The sequence below is a fragment of the Nicotiana tabacum genome, chromosome 13, assembly GCF_000715075.1.
Source record: "Nicotiana tabacum cultivar K326 chromosome 13, ASM71507v2, whole genome shotgun sequence".
In the NCBI taxonomy this organism is placed as follows: domain Eukaryota; kingdom Viridiplantae; phylum Streptophyta; class Magnoliopsida; order Solanales; family Solanaceae; genus Nicotiana; species Nicotiana tabacum.
In genome coordinates, this window is record NC_134092.1 from 56,040,105 (window position 1) to 56,059,332 (window position 19,228).

General features: G+C 41.3%; 1 protein-coding gene across 1 annotated transcript; it reads right to left on the reverse strand.

Moving 5' to 3' along the window:
• Positions 1–16,926: 16,926 nt before the first annotated feature.
• LOC107819333 (uncharacterized) lies at positions 16,927–17,451 on the reverse strand. The gene has a single exon (XM_016645434.1). The coding sequence runs from the start codon at positions 17,449–17,451 to the stop codon at positions 16,927–16,929; it is 525 nt and encodes a 174-aa protein (XP_016500920.1).
• Positions 17,452–19,228: the final 1,777 nt, after the last annotated feature.

Here is a 19,228-nt window from a genome sequence, read left to right on the forward strand (position 1 = left end):
TTTAGGCACAACTGAGAAAAAAACAATATAATTTTCTTTCTCGCTCACACTCTTGTTCTTCAGCTTATTGTATTTTATTGTCCTTGTATCAACCAGTTCGAGGGTATTCCAACTCAAAGCTGAGTCCTATTCAAACACTGGTTTGATTTGCCTTATAGTTCAATTCTGTCTTTAATCTTTAAATTTATCAATTGATATTAAGTGAAATCACATATCCTTAAATCCACGTTATAAGTTTAATTGCTATCCAATTTTGAGGGTAAACACTTCGAGACCAAAGTTGCAAATAGAATATGGTCGTGCACATCCAAATAAACATGGATATTTAGGAAAATGCCCTTTACACTCCTCACATCAACACTACAGATTAATGGGTTAAAAAGTATAGAAATGCTCAATGGGTTTTTCGAAGGCCTGCCACTTTTTATTAGTACTCTTAGATTCTTACAAAAAATATTAATCAACACTAAAATCCAAATTCAGTGATCTAATGAAGTGAACAACATTAGTTAAGTATCTACTGAGAGGATTGTAGAAGATATGAGACAGTGGGGAGGAGGAGGGGTGCATCAACTTGGAAAACTCTTAATAGAAGCAACATCTTTAAATGTTGAATTGGATTACTACTTTATTTGGTCTTTATAACATTTGGTTCAATAAACTCATTAAATTTCTTATCAATAATATGAATTATTTTGCTTGGTCCCATTTAGATATAACAGGGATCCCATCGAAAATCGCTACACATCGACTGAGCTTGGACCCAAAGTTCTGCCCGGTAAAACAAAAGAGAAGACCCCAGTCCGAGGTAAAACATGCATTCATCAAGGATGAGGTAATCAAACATCTCAAATAGGATCCATTCGGGAGGTAAAATATCCCGAATGGTTAGCAAACGTAGTCGTAGTCCCTAAATAGGAGAATAAACTTAGGATGTGCGTAGATTATAAAGATTTAAACAAAGCATGTCCTAAAGACTCTTTTCCTCTGCCGAATATCGATCGTATGATCGATGCCATGGCCGGCCATGAGATCCTTAGTTTTCTCGATGCCTACTCCGGGTACAATCAAATACAAATGAACCCGGAGGATCAGGAAAAGACTTCGTTCATCACTAAGTACGACACCTATTGTTATAATGTAATGCCGTTTGGACTAAAAAATACTGGTGCCACTTATCAACGCTTAGTAAATCGAGTGTTCGAAGAACAAATAGGTAAGTCAATGGAAGTTTATATTAATGATATGCTAGTTAAGTCCCTGTGAGCAGATGACCATTTAACACATTTGCAGGAGACCTTCGATATACTAAGGAAATACAACATGAAACTCCGGAGAAGTGTGCATTCGAACATCACAGTCGTGGATAATGTTAAGGCCGTTCAAAGATTAACAGGGTGCATAGCCGCCCTAGGCTGATTCATCTCAAAGTCTTCCGATAGAAGTCACAAGTTCTTCTCACTGCTCAATAAGAAGAACAATTTTGCATGGACCCCGAAATGCCAACAAGCATTGGAAGAGTTAAAGAGATACCTCTCGAGCCCGCCATTGCTTCATACTTCGAAAGCAGACGAGCAACTCTACTTGTACTTAGCAGTCTCGAAAATCGCGGTAAGTGGAGTCCTAGTTCGAGAAGAGCAAGGTACGCAATTTCCTGTTTACTATGTTAGTCGAACTCTAGACGAGGCCGAGACCCGATACCCACACTTAGAAAAATTGGCGCTTGCCCTAATAAGCGCCTCTAGGAAATTAAAACTATATTTTCAATGTCACCCAATTTGTGTGGTAACCACTTATCCTCTTCGCAATATTTTGCATAAGCCCGAACTCTCGGGCCGATTGGCCAAATAGGCTGTCGAAATCAGCGGGTACGATATCTAGTATCAACCCCGAATTACTATCAAGTCTCAAATCTTAGCAGAATTCATGGCCGACTTTACGCTAGCCCTCGTACCTAAGGTCAAAAAAGAACTATTATTATAATCGGGTACAACATCGGGGTTGTGAACCCTATTCACAGACGGGGCTTTGAATTTGAGGGGGTCCGGGCTTGGCATCGTTTTGAAGCCGCCCACAGGTAATACAATTAGATAGTCTATCAAAACTTCTAAGTTAACTAACAACAAGGCCGAGTGTGAGGCCATGATTGCAGGTCTCGAGCTGGCTAAGAGTTTGGGAGCAGAGGTCATCGAAGCCAAATGTAACTCCTTACTTGTGGTAAACCAAGTCAACGGAACCTTCGAGGTTCGAGAAAATCAAATGCAGAGATACTTGGATAAATTACAGGTGACACTACATCAGTTTCAAGAATGGACCCTACGATATGTACTTCGAGAGCAAAACAGCAAAGCCGAGGACTATCGTGCAACTTTCGAGGTCAGTGATCGAAGAAGGCCACACCGAAATAAACTCCACAAGTCTAACATGGGATTGGAGGAATAAATATATCGAGTACGTAAAGAATGGAAAACTTCCGTCGGATCCTAAGGAATCGAGAACTCTACGTACGAAGGCCGCACGATTAACATTGGCCGAAGATGGAACACTATATAGAAGGATGTTCGATGGACCATTGGCAATATGTTTGGGTCCCGGAGATACCGACTACGTCCTACGGGAAATTCACGAGGGAACTTCAGGAAATTATTCCGGTGCCGAATCATTGGTTCACAATGTCATCAGAGCAGGATACTACTTGGCCAATATGGAAAAAGATACGAAGGAATTCGTTCGAAAGTGCGACAAGTGTCAAAGATATGCGCCGATGATCCACCAACCTAGGGAGAAACTCCATTCGGAACAAAACCATCATTCAAAATCTAAATAAAAGGTTGAACGACGCTAAGGGAAAATGGAGATAAATGTTTTCCGAGGTCCTTTGGGCGTATCGAACGACGTCAAAATCCAGTACGGGGTCAACACCATTCTCTTTAGTATATGGCGCCGAAGCTCTAATCCCGGTCAAAGTCGGGGAACCTAGTGTCAGGTTTCGATATGCAACAGAAGAATCGAATTACGAGGCTATGAATACAAGTCTCGAATTGCTAGATAAAAAATGGGAAAGTGCCCTCGTTGGAATGGTCGCACAGAAGCAACGGATCGAAAGGTACTACAACCGAAGAGCCAATTTTCGACATTTTAGAACCGGGGACTTAGTACTAAGAAAGGTCACCCTCAATACTCGAGACCCAAACGAAGGAAAACTCGGCTCAAATTGGGAGGGACCGTATCAGATCCTCGATATCGTTAGAAAAGGATCTTACAAACTCGGCACGATGAACGACGAACAATTGTCAAATAATTGGAACATGTCACTCCTTAAACGATATTATTGCTAAGGTACGACCTTCTCCATTTTCATTAAAATTTTATGCTAACCAATTACAGGCGTTTTATCGGAGACATCGTAGCATCCTTCAACATGAAGCCTTAGGTCTGAAAGCACGCATTGCACTCTTTTTCTCTTTGACCGGTTTTTGTCCCCAATGGGTTTTTCCGGCAATGTTTTAATCGAGGCAACCATTGTTCGTGCTAACTTAGAGCAATTCAATAGTATCCGAGGTTCCTTTACAATCAACCTCAAATACTGGGGGGCATCACCCTCAAATAGCTACAAGGAAAATACTTCGTGTCGATAGGGTCTCGATAGGTAAATTTTGTAGAGGACCAAACGGTCAAATGAACCGTGTCCATGTAGATCATTCGAGCCCTAAAACGGTAAAACATGTACGCATGTATATTCTATTGGAATAAGTATTTTTTCCTTACCAGATGCTCCAAGATTTAGAAAAATTTATACTTTACAATTTCATACATGATCTATGGTGGAAACTAGCTCAAGGGCCGATCACAACTGAAGTTCAAACAACTTACCCGATACTCGGGGACTGTCGCCCAAAAACATCGTCACGATACCGACACGATTAATTACCTAAACCTCGAGATCATAAGACCTTAAAAAGGAAATCCTCGATTTTATAGGCCATGGCCACCCCACTCGGGGACTGATACTTCGAACAAGTTCGAAGTATAATTGGGGAAAAAGCCCAAAAGGAGAATCCCAAGTTAAAAGCTACGGCCAAATCAACACGGTTTAGAGACGTCCGATTTTCGTCATTAAACTAGCCTTAGAATATTTTTACAAACCGGTTAAAAAGGTTACCCTCAGCTAAATTCTAAGGGTCTCGATAAAATTGACCCTCGAAAACCTTAATGGATACAAAGGCATTCGAACTCTCGAACAAATCCTTTATACTAAGGCATTACGAAACAAAGGGTCTCGATAATATCGACCCTTGAAAATACTAATGGGTGTGGAACCGTTCGAATTCTCGAGCAAATCCTTTATTTCGTGTTAAGGCACGACATAATTTATATGATTAAATGATAAAATTTTCAAGCCAAAAAGGGGAGAAAGCCATTCTTTTTGCCATGGCCATATCGGCCTAATTCAAGAGCCTAAAGGGCCAGTTTATTTTTGAGTTCGAAGAAATCATCCTCACTCAATTAAAACCTAAGGGTCACCCTATTCCGAGTTTGATCAAGTACTCACTCGATTATAAAAACTACACTAGTTTGGTTTTGATCAAAATGCCTGAGCCTCGAACTTATGAACAAAACTTTCACAAGGCATAAAAGAAATAAAGACAAGTCGGAAAGGAAAAAGATCTTTATATATATGAATATTTACAAGGTCCGATCAGGATCCTATACAAAATATCAAAAGTGAAAATTTCTAAGGTTCCTGATCTCCTCCGGGGGCAGCTTCTTCTACATAGAGGTCCTCCCCATTCTCGGACATGCTCTTGCTGCCATCATCATCATCATCATCATCGGAAGTGGCCAGCGCTCTAGCTTCGGCTTTATGCTCTCTAGCCTCTGCTATCTCGTTGGTAAGATTGAAACCTCGAGCGTGAATCTCCTCGAGGGTTTCCCTCCGAGATTGGCATTTGGCAAGTTCAACAATCCAATATGCTTGAGTTTGAGCTGTCTTGGATGCCTCTCTCGCTTGGACTTGAGCGGCTTTAGCATTGGCCCGATAGACGGCCACAATCGCATCCGCCTCGGCCTTTGCATTTTCAGCTTCAGATTTGGCCTTGGCAAGTTCGGAAGCCAACCGAGCCTCGAGCTCCTCTATTTTCCTTGCTTGAGTCGAGCTCTTATCCTTCATGCCTTGAAGTTGACTTTCGACCGATGATAATTGGGCTCGAGTAGTCTCTATTTCTGCAGCAAAGCGGTCCATACCTTCTTTCCACCTCAAAGACTCCGCCTTTATCGTGTCGACCTCCTCACGGAACTGCTCGATCCTCTCGATTTTCTGCTGCAACTGTGAGATTGAAATATTAGCCACCGTTCCCGAATCGAGCCTATGAGCTTTTAAGATTTTCATTACCTGCTCGATCAGGTCTATCTGATCTTGGTGAGCCTTGGCCAACTCGGCTCGAAGATCTTTGATCTCTTCCTCTTTCTGCCTACTAAGAAGTTTGAGGGCATTTCTCTCCTCAAAAGCCCTCGAAAGTCAGCCTCACATTGGCTCAGCTCTGCCCGAGACTTGGAAAATGCCTCCCGATGAAGAGCTAAAGCCTATATGAAAAAGAGAAAAAGTTAGGCAGAAAATGGAAGAATATGACATCAATAAAGGGAATCGAGGCTTACCCGATTCAGGGCTCGTTGAGCCTCGAAGAAAAGACCCGATATGTCACTCGGGCCGGCAGCATCCTCGATACCTTTAAACAAATCACGGAAGGGGTCCTCTCCCTCATGAGCTTCGTCTACCTCAAGGGTCCCCAAAGCTCGGGCTTCCCGAATTGCCCCTTCGGAAAAAGTAGGGAGAGTGGGCGAGTCTCCGATTACTATTGCCCCAAGTGAGTCACTTGGGGCATTCTCCTCAGTTCGAAGAGCTTCAGGGCCGGTCCCTTCAGATATACCCACCATTTGTTAACTTCGGTGGGAGGCATCCTCGATCTCCAACGACTCGAGGACTTTGCCCAAGTTCTTCTACGATACCCCCTCAGTTCGAGGCGGAGCCTCATCAACCACTATCGATCCAGCTGTCTTTAGGGCATCAATGATTTTCTTCACTCGGGCCACCAGTATGGAGCCGTCATTTTCTTTTTCTTCTTCTTCGTCTTCATCCCTTAGACGCCGAACAGATTCTTCGGTCAGAGGGATGGTGTTCTTCCTCGGCTTACGAGCCGCCCTTGTCTTAAGTTCTGGGTCCTCGGGAGCCGAGGCCCTTTTTCTCTTGTTGTCCTTCACCGGTTTCGGAACCGGGGCCCAAGTCTCTTCCTCACCAGACGGGGCCTTATGACCGCATCTTTGCCCAGGCCTACACACAAGAAAATTGGTTAAGTATAAGAAAGACATTTTGATCGAATCATCAAAGACATGGGAAAGGGGCTTACCATGAGTTTTGGTCTCCCATCGGCCCTTTGATAAATCGCGCCATGAGCGCTCAACGTACGTAGAGGTCGAGGCCAGGTCCCGAACCTAGCTCTTGAGGTTAGGAATTGCACCGGGCATCCAAGCGATCGCTACATCACGGAAAAGGATATCGATAAGAAGAAGCAAAGGGGAAAAACAATACATAAAAACTAACAGTGGGATTATAATTACGCTTCATATTCCATTTCTCAGAAAATGGCATCTTCTCGGACGGGATTAGGTCGGAAGTCCTCACTCGAACGAACCGGCCCATCCAGCCTCGGTCCTTATCCTCGTCTATACTCGAGAATAGCACTTTGGTGGCTCGACATTGGAGTTTTATTAACCCGCCTTGATAGAGGCGGGGGCTGTATAACCTGATGAGGTGGTCGAGGGTGAAATACCTCCCCTCGACTTTGCTCACGAAGAATCAGAGCAGAATAACAATTCCCCAAAAAGAAGGATGGATTTAGCCTAGGGTTATTTGGTACTGACGACAAAAATCAACAACGACAGGGTCGAGGGGGCCCAGCGTGAAAGGGTAAGTGTAAACACTTAAAAACCCTTCCACATGGGTGGTAATGTCTTCTTCCGGGGTCGGGATCACCACTTCTTTGCCTTTCCAGTTGCAGTCTTTCCTTACCTGCTTAAGGTACCCTTCAGTTATCGAGCATATGTACCTCGACACTGGATCACATCGACCAAGAACACACTCTTTAGGTCGTGGCTCCACCGATGTTTTATCGCCGGCCGGCCGCGATGAAGAAGCGTTTTCCTTTTGAGGAATAGTCTTTGATGTTTTTGCCATTTTTGTATGGATTTGAAGTTAAAAATAGATGAAGATGATAATATTTGGTGTTTTGAGAAGATGGTAGCAGTAAAAATCGTAGATTTGCAGATAAAGAAGTTAGAAGATATAAAAAGCTTTGAAGATTAAGAATCTAAAAGTAAAATTTTGCAATGGTGGAGAGATGGGCTATTTATAAATTTCACAACGACGGTTCAATATTGGCGGTGGCCGACCATCGACTGACGCGCATTTCATGCCTAGGAAACTGTATAGACGGGAAATTTCAGTCACTTCCATCGCTTTCCTCACAAGGATGACATCATGACATGTCGAGGTAAAACATCGAAGGCTCAATTCATTTCTTGTCATTATACTGCAAAACAACGAGGGGACTATCTGTATACGGTTAAAACGGGCCCAACCGATTTTACTATTTAACCGAGATCGGGAGTTTGCATCGAAGGACGACTCCGAAGTAGATCGGATCGAGGCACGAAGACAAGGTACCGAGATCGAGATTCGAGGCACCTGCCAAGATTGGGGCCAACAACAATCAAGACCAAACGAGACATGCATCGAGCAATACCGAAGATAGCGTAATAACAGAAAAGCGAGATATCCGCGACTGGTCGAAGATCATGGCGAAAATCTCAGAACAGATCGAATCAAGAACGGTTGTTTAGTTAATCATGAGATTTCCTTCTATAATTAGAATTGTACCATATATAGAATTCATCTACTATATAAAGGGGGGTTCTAACCATTTGTAGGCACAACTGAGATAAAAGCAATATAATTTTCTTTCTCGCTCACACTCTTGTTCTTCAGCTTATTATATTTTATTGTCCTTGCATCAACCAGTTCGAGGGTACTCCAACTCAAGGGCTGAGTCCTATTCAAACACTGGTTTGATTTGCCTTATAGTTCAATTCTATCTTTAATCTTCAAATTTATCAATTGGTATTAAGTGAAATCACGTATCCTTAAATTCACGTTATAAGTTTAATTGTTATCCAATTTTGAGGGTAAACACTTCGAGACCAAAGTTGCAAATAGAATATGGTCGTGCACATCCAAATAAACATGGATATTTAGGAAAATGCCCTTTACACTCCTTACATCAACACTACAGATTAATGGATTAAAAAGTATAGAAATGCTCAATGGGTTTTTCGAAGGCCTGCCACTTTTTATTAGTACTCTTAGATTCTTACAAAAAATATTAATCAACACTAAAATCGGTTATATGGTTACTTTTCTTTTCTTCGTGTATATGGTTAAAATCGGGTCCATCCAATTTTACTGTTTGACCTAGACCGGGAATTTGCATCGAAGGACGACTCCGAAGTGGATCGGATCGAGGCACGAAGACAAGGAACCGAGATCGAGATTCGAGGCACCTGCCAAGATCGAGGCCGACATCAATCGAGACCAAACGAGATAGGCATAGAGCAATACCGAAGATAGCGTAATAACGGAAAAGCGAGATATCCATGACCGGTCGAAGATCATGGCGGAAATCTCGGAACAGATCGAATCAAGAACGGTTGTTTAGTTAATCATGGGATTTCCTTTTGTAATTAGAATTGTACCATATATAGAATTCCTCTACTATATAAAGGGGGATTCTAACTATTTTTAGGCACAACTGAGAAAAAAACAATATAATTTTCTTTCTCGCTCACACTCTTGTTCTTCAGCTTATTGTATTTTATTGTCCTTGTATCAACCAGTTCGAGGGTATTCCAACTCAAAGCTGAGTCCTATTCAAACACTGGTTTGATTTGCCTTATAGTTCAATTCTGTCTTTAATCTTTAAATTTATCAATTGATATTAAGTGAAATCACATATCCTTAAATCCACGTTATAAGTTTAATTGCTATCCAATTTTGAGGGTAAACACTTCGAGACCAAAGTTGCAAATAGAATATGGTCGTGCACATCCAAATAAACATGGATATTTAGGAAAATGCCCTTTACACTCCTCACATCAACACTACAGATTAATGGGTTAAAAAGTATAGAAATGCTCAATGGGTTTTTCGAAGGCCTGCCACTTTTTATTAGTACTCTTAGATTCTTACAAAAAATATTAATCAACACTAAAATCCAAATTCAGTGATCTAATGAAGTGAACAACATTAGTTAAGTATCTACTGAGAGGATTGTAGAAGATATGAGACAGTGGGGAGGAGGAGGGGTGCATCAACTTGGAAAACTCTTAATAGAAGCAACATCTTTAAATGTTGAATTGGATTACTACTTTATTTGGTCTTTATAACATTTGGTTCAATAAACTCATTAAATTTCTTATCAATAATATGAATTATTTTGCTTGGTCCCATTTAGATATAACAGGGATCCCATCGAAAATCGCTACACATCGACTGAGCTTGGACCCAAAGTTCTGCCCGGTAAAACAAAAGAGAAGACCCCAGTCCGAGGTAAAACATGCATTCATCAAGGATGAGGTAATCAAACATCTCAAATAGGATCCATTCGGGAGGTAAAATATCCCGAATGGTTAGCAAACGTAGTCGTAGTCCCTAAATAGGAGAATAAACTTAGGATGTGCGTAGATTATAAAGATTTAAACAAAGCATGTCCTAAAGACTCTTTTCCTCTGCCGAATATCGATCGTATGATCGATGCCATGGCCGGCCATGAGATCCTTAGTTTTCTCGATGCCTACTCCGGGTACAATCAAATACAAATGAACCCGGAGGATCAGGAAAAGACTTCGTTCATCACTAAGTACGACACCTATTGTTATAATGTAATGCCGTTTGGACTAAAAAATACTGGTGCCACTTATCAACGCTTAGTAAATCGAGTGTTCGAAGAACAAATAGGTAAGTCAATGGAAGTTTATATTAATGATATGCTAGTTAAGTCCCTGTGAGCAGATGACCATTTAACACATTTGCAGGAGACCTTCGATATACTAAGGAAATACAACATGAAACTCCGGAGAAGTGTGCATTCGAACATCACAGTCGTGGATAATGTTAAGGCCGTTCAAAGATTAACAGGGTGCATAGCCGCCCTAGGCTGATTCATCTCAAAGTCTTCCGATAGAAGTCACAAGTTCTTCTCACTGCTCAATAAGAAGAACAATTTTGCATGGACCCCGAAATGCCAACAAGCATTGGAAGAGTTAAAGAGATACCTCTCGAGCCCGCCATTGCTTCATACTTCGAAAGCAGACGAGCAACTCTACTTGTACTTAGCAGTCTCGGAAATCGCGGTAAGTGGAGTCCTAGTTCGAGAAGAGCAAGGTACATAATTTTCTGTTTACTATGTTAGTCGAACTCTAGACGAGGCCGAGACCCGATACCCACACTTAGAAAAATTGGCGCTTGCCCTAATAAGCGCCTTTAGGAAATTAAAACCATATTTTCAATGTCACCCAATTTGTGTGGTGACCACTTATCCTCTTCGCAATATTTTGCATAAGCCCGAACTCTCGGGCTGATTGGCCAAATAGGCTATCGAAATCAGCGGGTACGATATCTAGTATCAACCCCGAATGACTATCAAGTCTCAAATCTTAGCAGACTTCATGGCCGACTTTACGCTAGCCCTCGTACCTGAGGTCGAAAAAGAACTATTATTATAATCGGGTACAACATCGGGGTTGTGAACCCTATTCACAGACGGCGCTTTGAACGTGAGGGGGTCCGGGCTTGGCATCGTTTTGAAGCCGCCCACAGGTAATACAATTAGATAGTCTATCAAAACTTCTAAGTTAACTAACAACGAGGACGAGTGTGAGGCCATGATTGCAGGTCTCGAGCTGGCTAAGAGTTTGGGAGCAGAGGTCATCGAAGCCAAATGTAACTCCTTACTTGTGGTAAACCAAGTCAACGGAAACTTCGAGGTTCGAGAAAATCAAATGCAGAGATACTTGGATAAATTATAGGTGACACTACATCAGTTTCAAGAATGGACCCTACAACATGTACTTCGAGAGCAAAATAGCGAAGCCGAGGACTATCGTGCAACTTTCGAGGTCAGTGATCGAAGAAGGCCACGCCGAAATAAACTCCACAAGTCTGACATGGGATTGGAGGAATAATATATCGAGTACCTAAAGAATGGAAAACATCCGTCGGATCCTAAGGAATCGAGGACTCTACGTACGAAGGCCGCACGATTCACATTGGCCGAAGATGGAACACTATATAGAAGGATGTTCGATGGACCATTGGCAATATGTTTGGGTCCCGGAGATACCAACTACGTCCTACGGGAAATTCACGAGGGAACTTCAGGAAATCATTCCGGTGCCGAATCATTGGTTCACAATGTCATCGGAGCAGGATACTACTTGGCCAATATGGAAAAAGATACGAAGGAATTCGTTCGAAAGCGAGACAAGTGTCAAAGATATGCGCCGATGATCCACCAACCTAGGGAGCAACTCCCATTCGGTCCTATCCCCATGGCCGTTCATAAAATGGGGAATGGATATCGTGGGCACTCTACCATCAGTCCCGGGTAAAGCTAAATTCATTTTATTTATGATTGACTATTTCTCTAAATGGGTTGAAGCATAGGCCTTCGAAAAAGTCAGGGAAAAAGAATTATCGACTTCATCTGGGACCACATTATATGTCGATTCGGAGTGCCTGCCGAGATTGTATGCGACAATGGAAAGCAATTCTTCAGCAGCAAAGTAACAAAGTTTCTTGATGACCACAAAATCAAAAGGATCTGGTCAATGCCATATCAGCCCAGTGGGAACGGACAGGCATAATCAACGAACAAAACCATCATTCAAAATTTAAATAAAAGGTCGAACGACGTCAAAATCCAGTACGGGGTTAACACCATTCTCTTTAGTATATGGCGCCGAAGCTCTAATCCCGGTCGAAGTCGGGGAACCTAGCGTCAGGTTTCGATATGCAATAGAAGAATCGAATCACGAGGCTATGAATACAAGTCTCGAATTGCTAGATAAAAAATGGGAAAGTGCCCTCGTTCGAATGGCCGCAAAGAAGCAACGGATCGAAAGGTACTACAACCGAAGAGCCAATTTTCGACATTTTAGAACCGGGGACATAGTACTAAGAAAGGTCACCCTCAATACTCGAGACCCAAACGAAGGAAAACTCGGCCCAAATTGGGAGGGACAGTATCAGATCCTCGATATCGTCAGAAAAGGATGTTACCTTTCCAGTTGCAGTCTTTCCTTACCTGCTTAAGGTACCCTTCAGTTATCGAGCATATGTACCTCGACACTGGATCACATCGACCAGGAACACACTCTTCAGTCGTGGCTCCACCGATGTTTTATCGCCGGCCGGCCGCGATGAAGAAGCGTTTTCCTTTTGAGGAATAGTCTTTGATGTTTTTGCCATTTTTGTATGGATTTGAAGTTAAAAATAGATAAAGATGATAATATTTGGTGTTTTGAGAAGATGGTAGCAGTAAAAATCGTGGATTTGCAGATAAAGAAGTTAGAAGATATAAAAAGCTTTGGAGATTAAGAATCTAAAAGTAAAATTTTGCAATGGTGGAGAGATGGTCTATTTATAAATTTCACAATGACGGTTCAATATTGGCGGTGGCCGACCATCGACTGACGCGCATTTCATGCCTAGGAAACTGTATAGACGGGAAATTTCAGTCACTTCCATCGCTTTCCTCACAAGGATGACATCATGACATGTCGAGGTAGAAAATCGAAGGCTCAATTCATTTCTTGTCATTACACTCCAAAAAAACGAGGGGACTATCTGTATACGGTTAAAACCGGGCCCAACTGATTTTACTATTTAATCGAGACCGGGAGTTTGCATCGAAGGACGACTCCGAGTAGATCGGATCGAGGCCCGAAGACAAGGTACCGAGATCGAGATTCGAGGCACCTGCCAAGATTGAGGCCAACAGCAATCAAGACCAAACGAGACATGCATCGAGTAATACCGAAGATAGCGTAATAACAGAAAAGCGAGATATCCGCGACTGGTCGAAGATCAGGGCGAAAATCTCAGAACGGATCGAATCAAGAACGGTTGTTTAGTTAATCATGAGATTTCCTTCTGTAATTAGAATTGTACCATATATAGAATTCCTCTACTATATAAAGAGGGGTTCTAACCATTTGTAGGCACAACTGAGACAAAAGCAATATAATTTTCTTTCTCGCTCACACTCTTGTTCTTCAGCTTATTGTATTTTATTATCCTTGCATCAACCAGTTCGAGGGTACTCCAACTCAAGGCTGAGTCCTATTCAAACACTGGTTTGATTTTCCTTATAGTTCAATTCTATCTTTAATCTTCAAATTTATCAATTGGTATTAAGTGAAATCACGTATCCTTAAATCCACATTATAAGTTTAATTATTATCCAATTTTGAGGGTAAACACTTCGAGATCAAAGTTGCAAATAGAATATGGTCGTGCACATCCAAATAAACATGAATATTTAGGAAAATGCCATTTACACTCCTTACATCAACTCAAAAGTATAGCTTAGTGGTCAAGGGGGTTCAAAACCTTTATAAGGTCATAGGTTCAATTTTCACTATAGCTACATTTATTTTTAACTTTTTTTTTTGAACCTCTTCACGGAGATCCCACCTCCGCCACTGGATAGAGGGGCGCATTAATTTGGAGAATCATAATAGAAACAAGGTCGAAAGATGGTTTCTAAAGCATGTTATGGTTAGAGTATATATTTGAGTGTTGAAAAGATAATAAAGTAAAAGTGTGTACTCTATACCAATTTAAGCTTTTAGATGAGATGACCACATACATTAATATGATATTAGAGTAGGTAGTAGAGGCCGTGGATTCGAATCTCACTACCACCCATAAAATTTCATGCACTTGGCCCATAAAAAAATCAGGCCTGCACATAAGTGAGTATATTAAAGAAATGGATTTTTACATAAATAGCCGGCCAAATTCAATATTTACTTTTATTCTAACCGAATACATAAATTATACACTAATTATATAAGATTATACACGTATTATATATGGATTGTACATATATTATATATCCATTGGTTATTTTTAGTTTATGCGATTGGGTGGGCGGCTAATTGGGTTAATTCTTCTCAAAGAAATAATCAAATAAAAATGTACTCTTTCTAGAAACTTGGTTACACATTTCTACATTGAGTACTTCTTTTAGAAACGTAAATTGCGAATGAAGACGTAGTCTTTCTCCAAAAAAAAAAAGAAAGAATGAAGACGTAGTCATGCCCATTCGAATAAAAATGACTTTCCAGACAAATGCCCTTTTTCAGTCAACACATCACTAATGTAAATTAAAGGATTTTCTATATGTAAAAAGTATAGAAAATCTCAGTAGTTTGCCTGAAGACACTACTTACCATTAGTAATGTTAGATTTTTATAGAAGTTTTTAATCAATACGAAAGTACAATGTGAAGTGAACAACATTAGTTAAGTATCTACTCGAAGACGAAGAAGAGATGAGACGCAATGAGATGAGGGGAATTGAAAAGTCACAATAGAAGCAACCGCCTAACAGACCATGAAATTTTACAAAGCAGATTATTGTAACGATCCGGCCGGTCGTTTTGAATATTTCAGCTCCGTTTCCCTTATTTGATACTTTACATATATGTATTTGTAGTTATGTGACTTGCCGGGTGGTTGGTTTGGTTTCGGGGAAGTTTCGGAACGAATTGGAACATTTAGTCCCAAGGTTAGAAGCTTAAGTTGAAAGAGTTGACCGGAGTTTGACTTTTATATAGATGACTCCAGAATGGTGTTTTGATGATTTCAATAATTTCGTATGGTGATTTTGGACTTAGGCGTGTATCTGGATTTGAATTTGGAGGTCCGTAGGCTCGTTTGGTATTTTTTGGCGAAAGTTGGAGATTTAGAAGGTTGAGAGGTATGACAGAGAGTTGACTTTATTGATATTGAGTTCAAATTTTAGTTCCGGAAGTTGGTATATGATCGTTGTGTCATTTGAGACTTGTGTGCAAAATCTGAGGTAATTTCCATATTGGTTTGATGTGATTCAGCATGAGTTTCGGAAGTTAGAAGTTCATTAATTTTATTAGGCTTGAATTGAGGTACGATTCGTGGTTTTGATATTATTTTATCTAATTTTAGACTTCGAGTAAGTTCGTATTGTGTTTTAGGACATGTTGGTATATTTGAAATGGGTCCCGGGGGCCACTCGTGTGTTTCAGATCGTTGAAGGATTATTTCTAGACTTTGATGAGTTGCTGAAGTTTTCGAGTTCTGATGCATTTGTACCCGTGAGGGATTGGCCACAGGTGTGAGGCCGCAGAAGCGACCCATTAATCGTATAAGTGGATTGAAGCTAGGTCCGTAGACGTGGACGGGGAGCCACATATGCGAATGTGTAGATGCACGTAATGGTCCGCAAATGTGTAAGGTCGGAGGCTAGGAGGGACTCGCAAATGCGAGCTTGAGACCGCAAATGCGGAAACGCAGATGCAATTAAGTGACCGCATATTCAGAATCACTGGCAGACTTCATATATTCGGAGGGTTTGATTGTTTTCTCATTTTGTTAGCTTTGGAGCTCAGCTAAGGGCGATTTTTTGGAGACGTTTTGCTGCAATTGAAGAGGTAAGTGAAGTTTATTCAATTTTGATGATAGATATTGATTACCCATTGATTATTACACCTAGTTTATGTGAATTTAAGGTTAAATTTGGGGATTTTAGACTATGTTATTGGAGAGTAAGATTTAATAATTAAGGGTAGATTTGTGGGTGAAATTGGATGAAACACATATATTTAAACTCGTAATGGAATGTGTGTTCGAAATTTGTGAGTTTGGTTGGGTTGGGGGTGCGAGTCCGGGGTTGGCTTCTTTGGTTGACTTTGCATATTTGATTCAAGAATGTAGCTTTATCATTTGGAATTATTTTCGATGGATTTTATTGATGATATTGCGTTGCTTTTACTAGATTCTAGTCGTTCGGAGGCCGATTCGCGTGGCAAGGGCATTTAGGAGTATTAATCTTCATGTTTTGAGGTAAGTAACATATCTAAGCTTGAATTTGAGGGTAATTAAGCCTAGGGATCTATGTTATATGACATGTATTGGGGTGACACACGCGCTAGGTGACGGGCGTGTGTGAGTGCACCTGAGTATTCATGATTTGAGGTGGCTTTTAGACTATTATGGGATTTATTTTGTTATCATGCCTCGTTGTATTCGTGTCTTCTAAACCTCATTGTATCAGGCCACTTGCTCGAGCTCTTCCGTGGTTGATTTAGTTGCATCTGTCTCCTCTGGTACCTGAAAAGATTTTGGTACCTGATATAATTCTAATAACTCCTCCTTTTGGTCATCCTCGATTGGGATGGGAGAAGGCATCGATTTCTGTAATTGCTATTTGTTGGATTCTCTGTCCTTGCTGCTGGAAATGAATACAACGTTCATCTCCCTTGCCAGTGGTTGGTCTCTTCTTATCTATTTGATCCCTTCCGGTGTCAGAAACTTCAATAATTGGTGATAGGTTGAGGGCACAGCCTATATCTCATGTATCCACGACCTTCCGAGGATCATATTATAGACCATGTCGCCATCTACCACTTCGAATAAAGTGGTCTTCATTACCCCTTCGACGCGCATGGGTAGCAAAATTTATCCTCGGGTTGTGATACTAGTTAGGTTGAAGCCGACTGGAAGTTTTGTTGCCTGAATGAAGTTCCCGATCAACTTCACTTGTTCCAGGACCCTCTATTTTATGATATTGGCTGAACTCCCTGGATTGACCAAACCACGCTTAATTTTAAAATCTAAGACATTAAGTGAAATTATTAGCTCGTCATTGTGCGGTAGGAGAAGTCCATCAGCATCTCCTTCTGTGAAGGTGATACCATCTTCCAAGACTTCCCGAATCCTCTTGCCATGTGTCACTGATATTTTTGTCTTTTTTGTTGCCGAAAATGTCACTCCATTGACCTCACTCCCTCCGAAGATCATGTTGATTGTCATCCAAGATGACCCTGCTGCCATTTTTGATGGTTCCGCATTGTCCCGGCTTCTACCATAATTTTCTTTGGCGCGGTCACTTAAGAACTCTCTAAGATGGCCATTCTTCAGCAATGTCGCCACCTCCTCGCTAAGATGTCGGCAGTCCCCAGTTCTATGGCCGTGGGTCGCATGAAATTCACACCACAAATTAGGATCACTTTGGCTAGCGTCCGATTGGATTGGTTTCGGAAACCGTGCTTCTTTGATATTCCTCATCACCAACACCATTTTTACTTGGCTGATGTTAAAGTTGTAATCAGATAACCTGGGATATGCGGGATCTCGGGATCCTGGCACCTTCTTTTCTTGCAACAATATGTTATTTCGGCCATGATCCGTCCTTCTGTTTGAAGCAAACCTATCTGACGACTGAATTCCTTTACTACTACGACCATCGGTCCTCTTCTACGGTAGGAAACGACCCCTAGAGGACCTTCAATCTTCATCAAAGTCATTTTTAAACTTATCATGATTTTTATCGCGACCCCGTCCCTTGGATGCCACTGAAGAACCAAGTTGATCGTCCTCTATTTTCTTCGACTCATAGCGATTATGGACATCTTCCCATGTGGTTTCCTGGAACTCAAGCAAGCTCTCCTTATGTTTTCGGGAGGCATCAGAACTTAGTGGATTTAGACCCTTCGTGAATGTCTCCGCTGCCCACTCATCCAAAACTGCTAGTAGCAGCATTCTTTCCTTTTGGAACCAGATTACGAATTCCCGCAGAAACTCGAATTCTCTTTATGAAATCCTGAAGATATCTGCCTTTCTGGCATGGACCTTTCTTGCTCCAGCGTGGGCTTTGATGAATGAATCTGCAAGCATTTCAAAAGAATCGATTAAATGTTCAGTTAAAGGGAATACCATGTCAGGGGCCCCTTCATGAGGGTTTCGCCAAACTTCTTCAACAAAACCGACTCGATCACATGCTAGGCCAAGTCTTTTCCTTTCACTGCTGTTGTGTAGGTTGTGGTGTGCTCTTGTGGATCCGACGTCCTATCATACTTCGGTATATCTAACATTTTGAACCTCTTCAGGATCAACTCTGGTGCCGCACTTGGTTTAAATGGCAACTACGTATACTTTTTTGAATTTGGACCCTTTAATACCTATGGCGCTCCTAGAATCTAATCCATCCACGCATGAAACTCTTTTTGCGTTCTGTCCATTCATTCATTCATTCATCTCTCTCATGAATCTTATGAGCTTGGTTTTGAAAGGATCATTCAAGTTGTTATTCCCAGATCCACTTCCGCTACCCCCGCTTCATCGAAATCGACTTCATCCCTTGGAGTGTGGTCATCAGTTCTTTGATCCGCCTAATTTGCGAGAACGTTGGGAGGAACCAGAGCTCTTCCATTGGCATTATTGGGAGCACCAAACAAAGCTTGCTTTAATTCTGTCATCACCCGATCTTTCCTTGAGAGGTGATCCATGATTGCTCTTTGTTGTTCTCTCAGGAGTTTGTCTGTTCCAATAACGTGTTCATCCTCCGCATCATCAGGAGTTGGACCCTGCGCGTGCTGAGGGTACTGACCATCATGAACCGGGGTTGTTTCAACCCCTTCGTTGCAGGTCTCGCTAATTGAGTCATCACTCTGGGATGCCTATTCCCATTCATCGTGTGCTCTAACGTTATAAGCGTTGTTGACATCATTAGTTGCCATGTTTGATTTTAACTAAGGAAAGTCAAAACTTTGTTAGTAATAGATGAATGGACCAAAGCAATTATGCAGCTGTTTATGCCCCACGGTGGGCTCCAAACTATTTACCCGTAAAACGATATAGTTTAATTTATAGCGTAGTTTATAGACAAGTGAATCAACTTGATCCAAAAATAATAAAGAGATAGGGACAAAAATAAAATTAACGGCTGAAATTAAAGGAGATGACAAGCCTGACTCTGAACTTAGTCTTTCCGAGAGCGAAAGTAAAATCAATGATAAAACTGTTTAGATCGAGCGTAAAATAGTAGATTTTTGCTTTTGTGTGCAGAATATTTCAT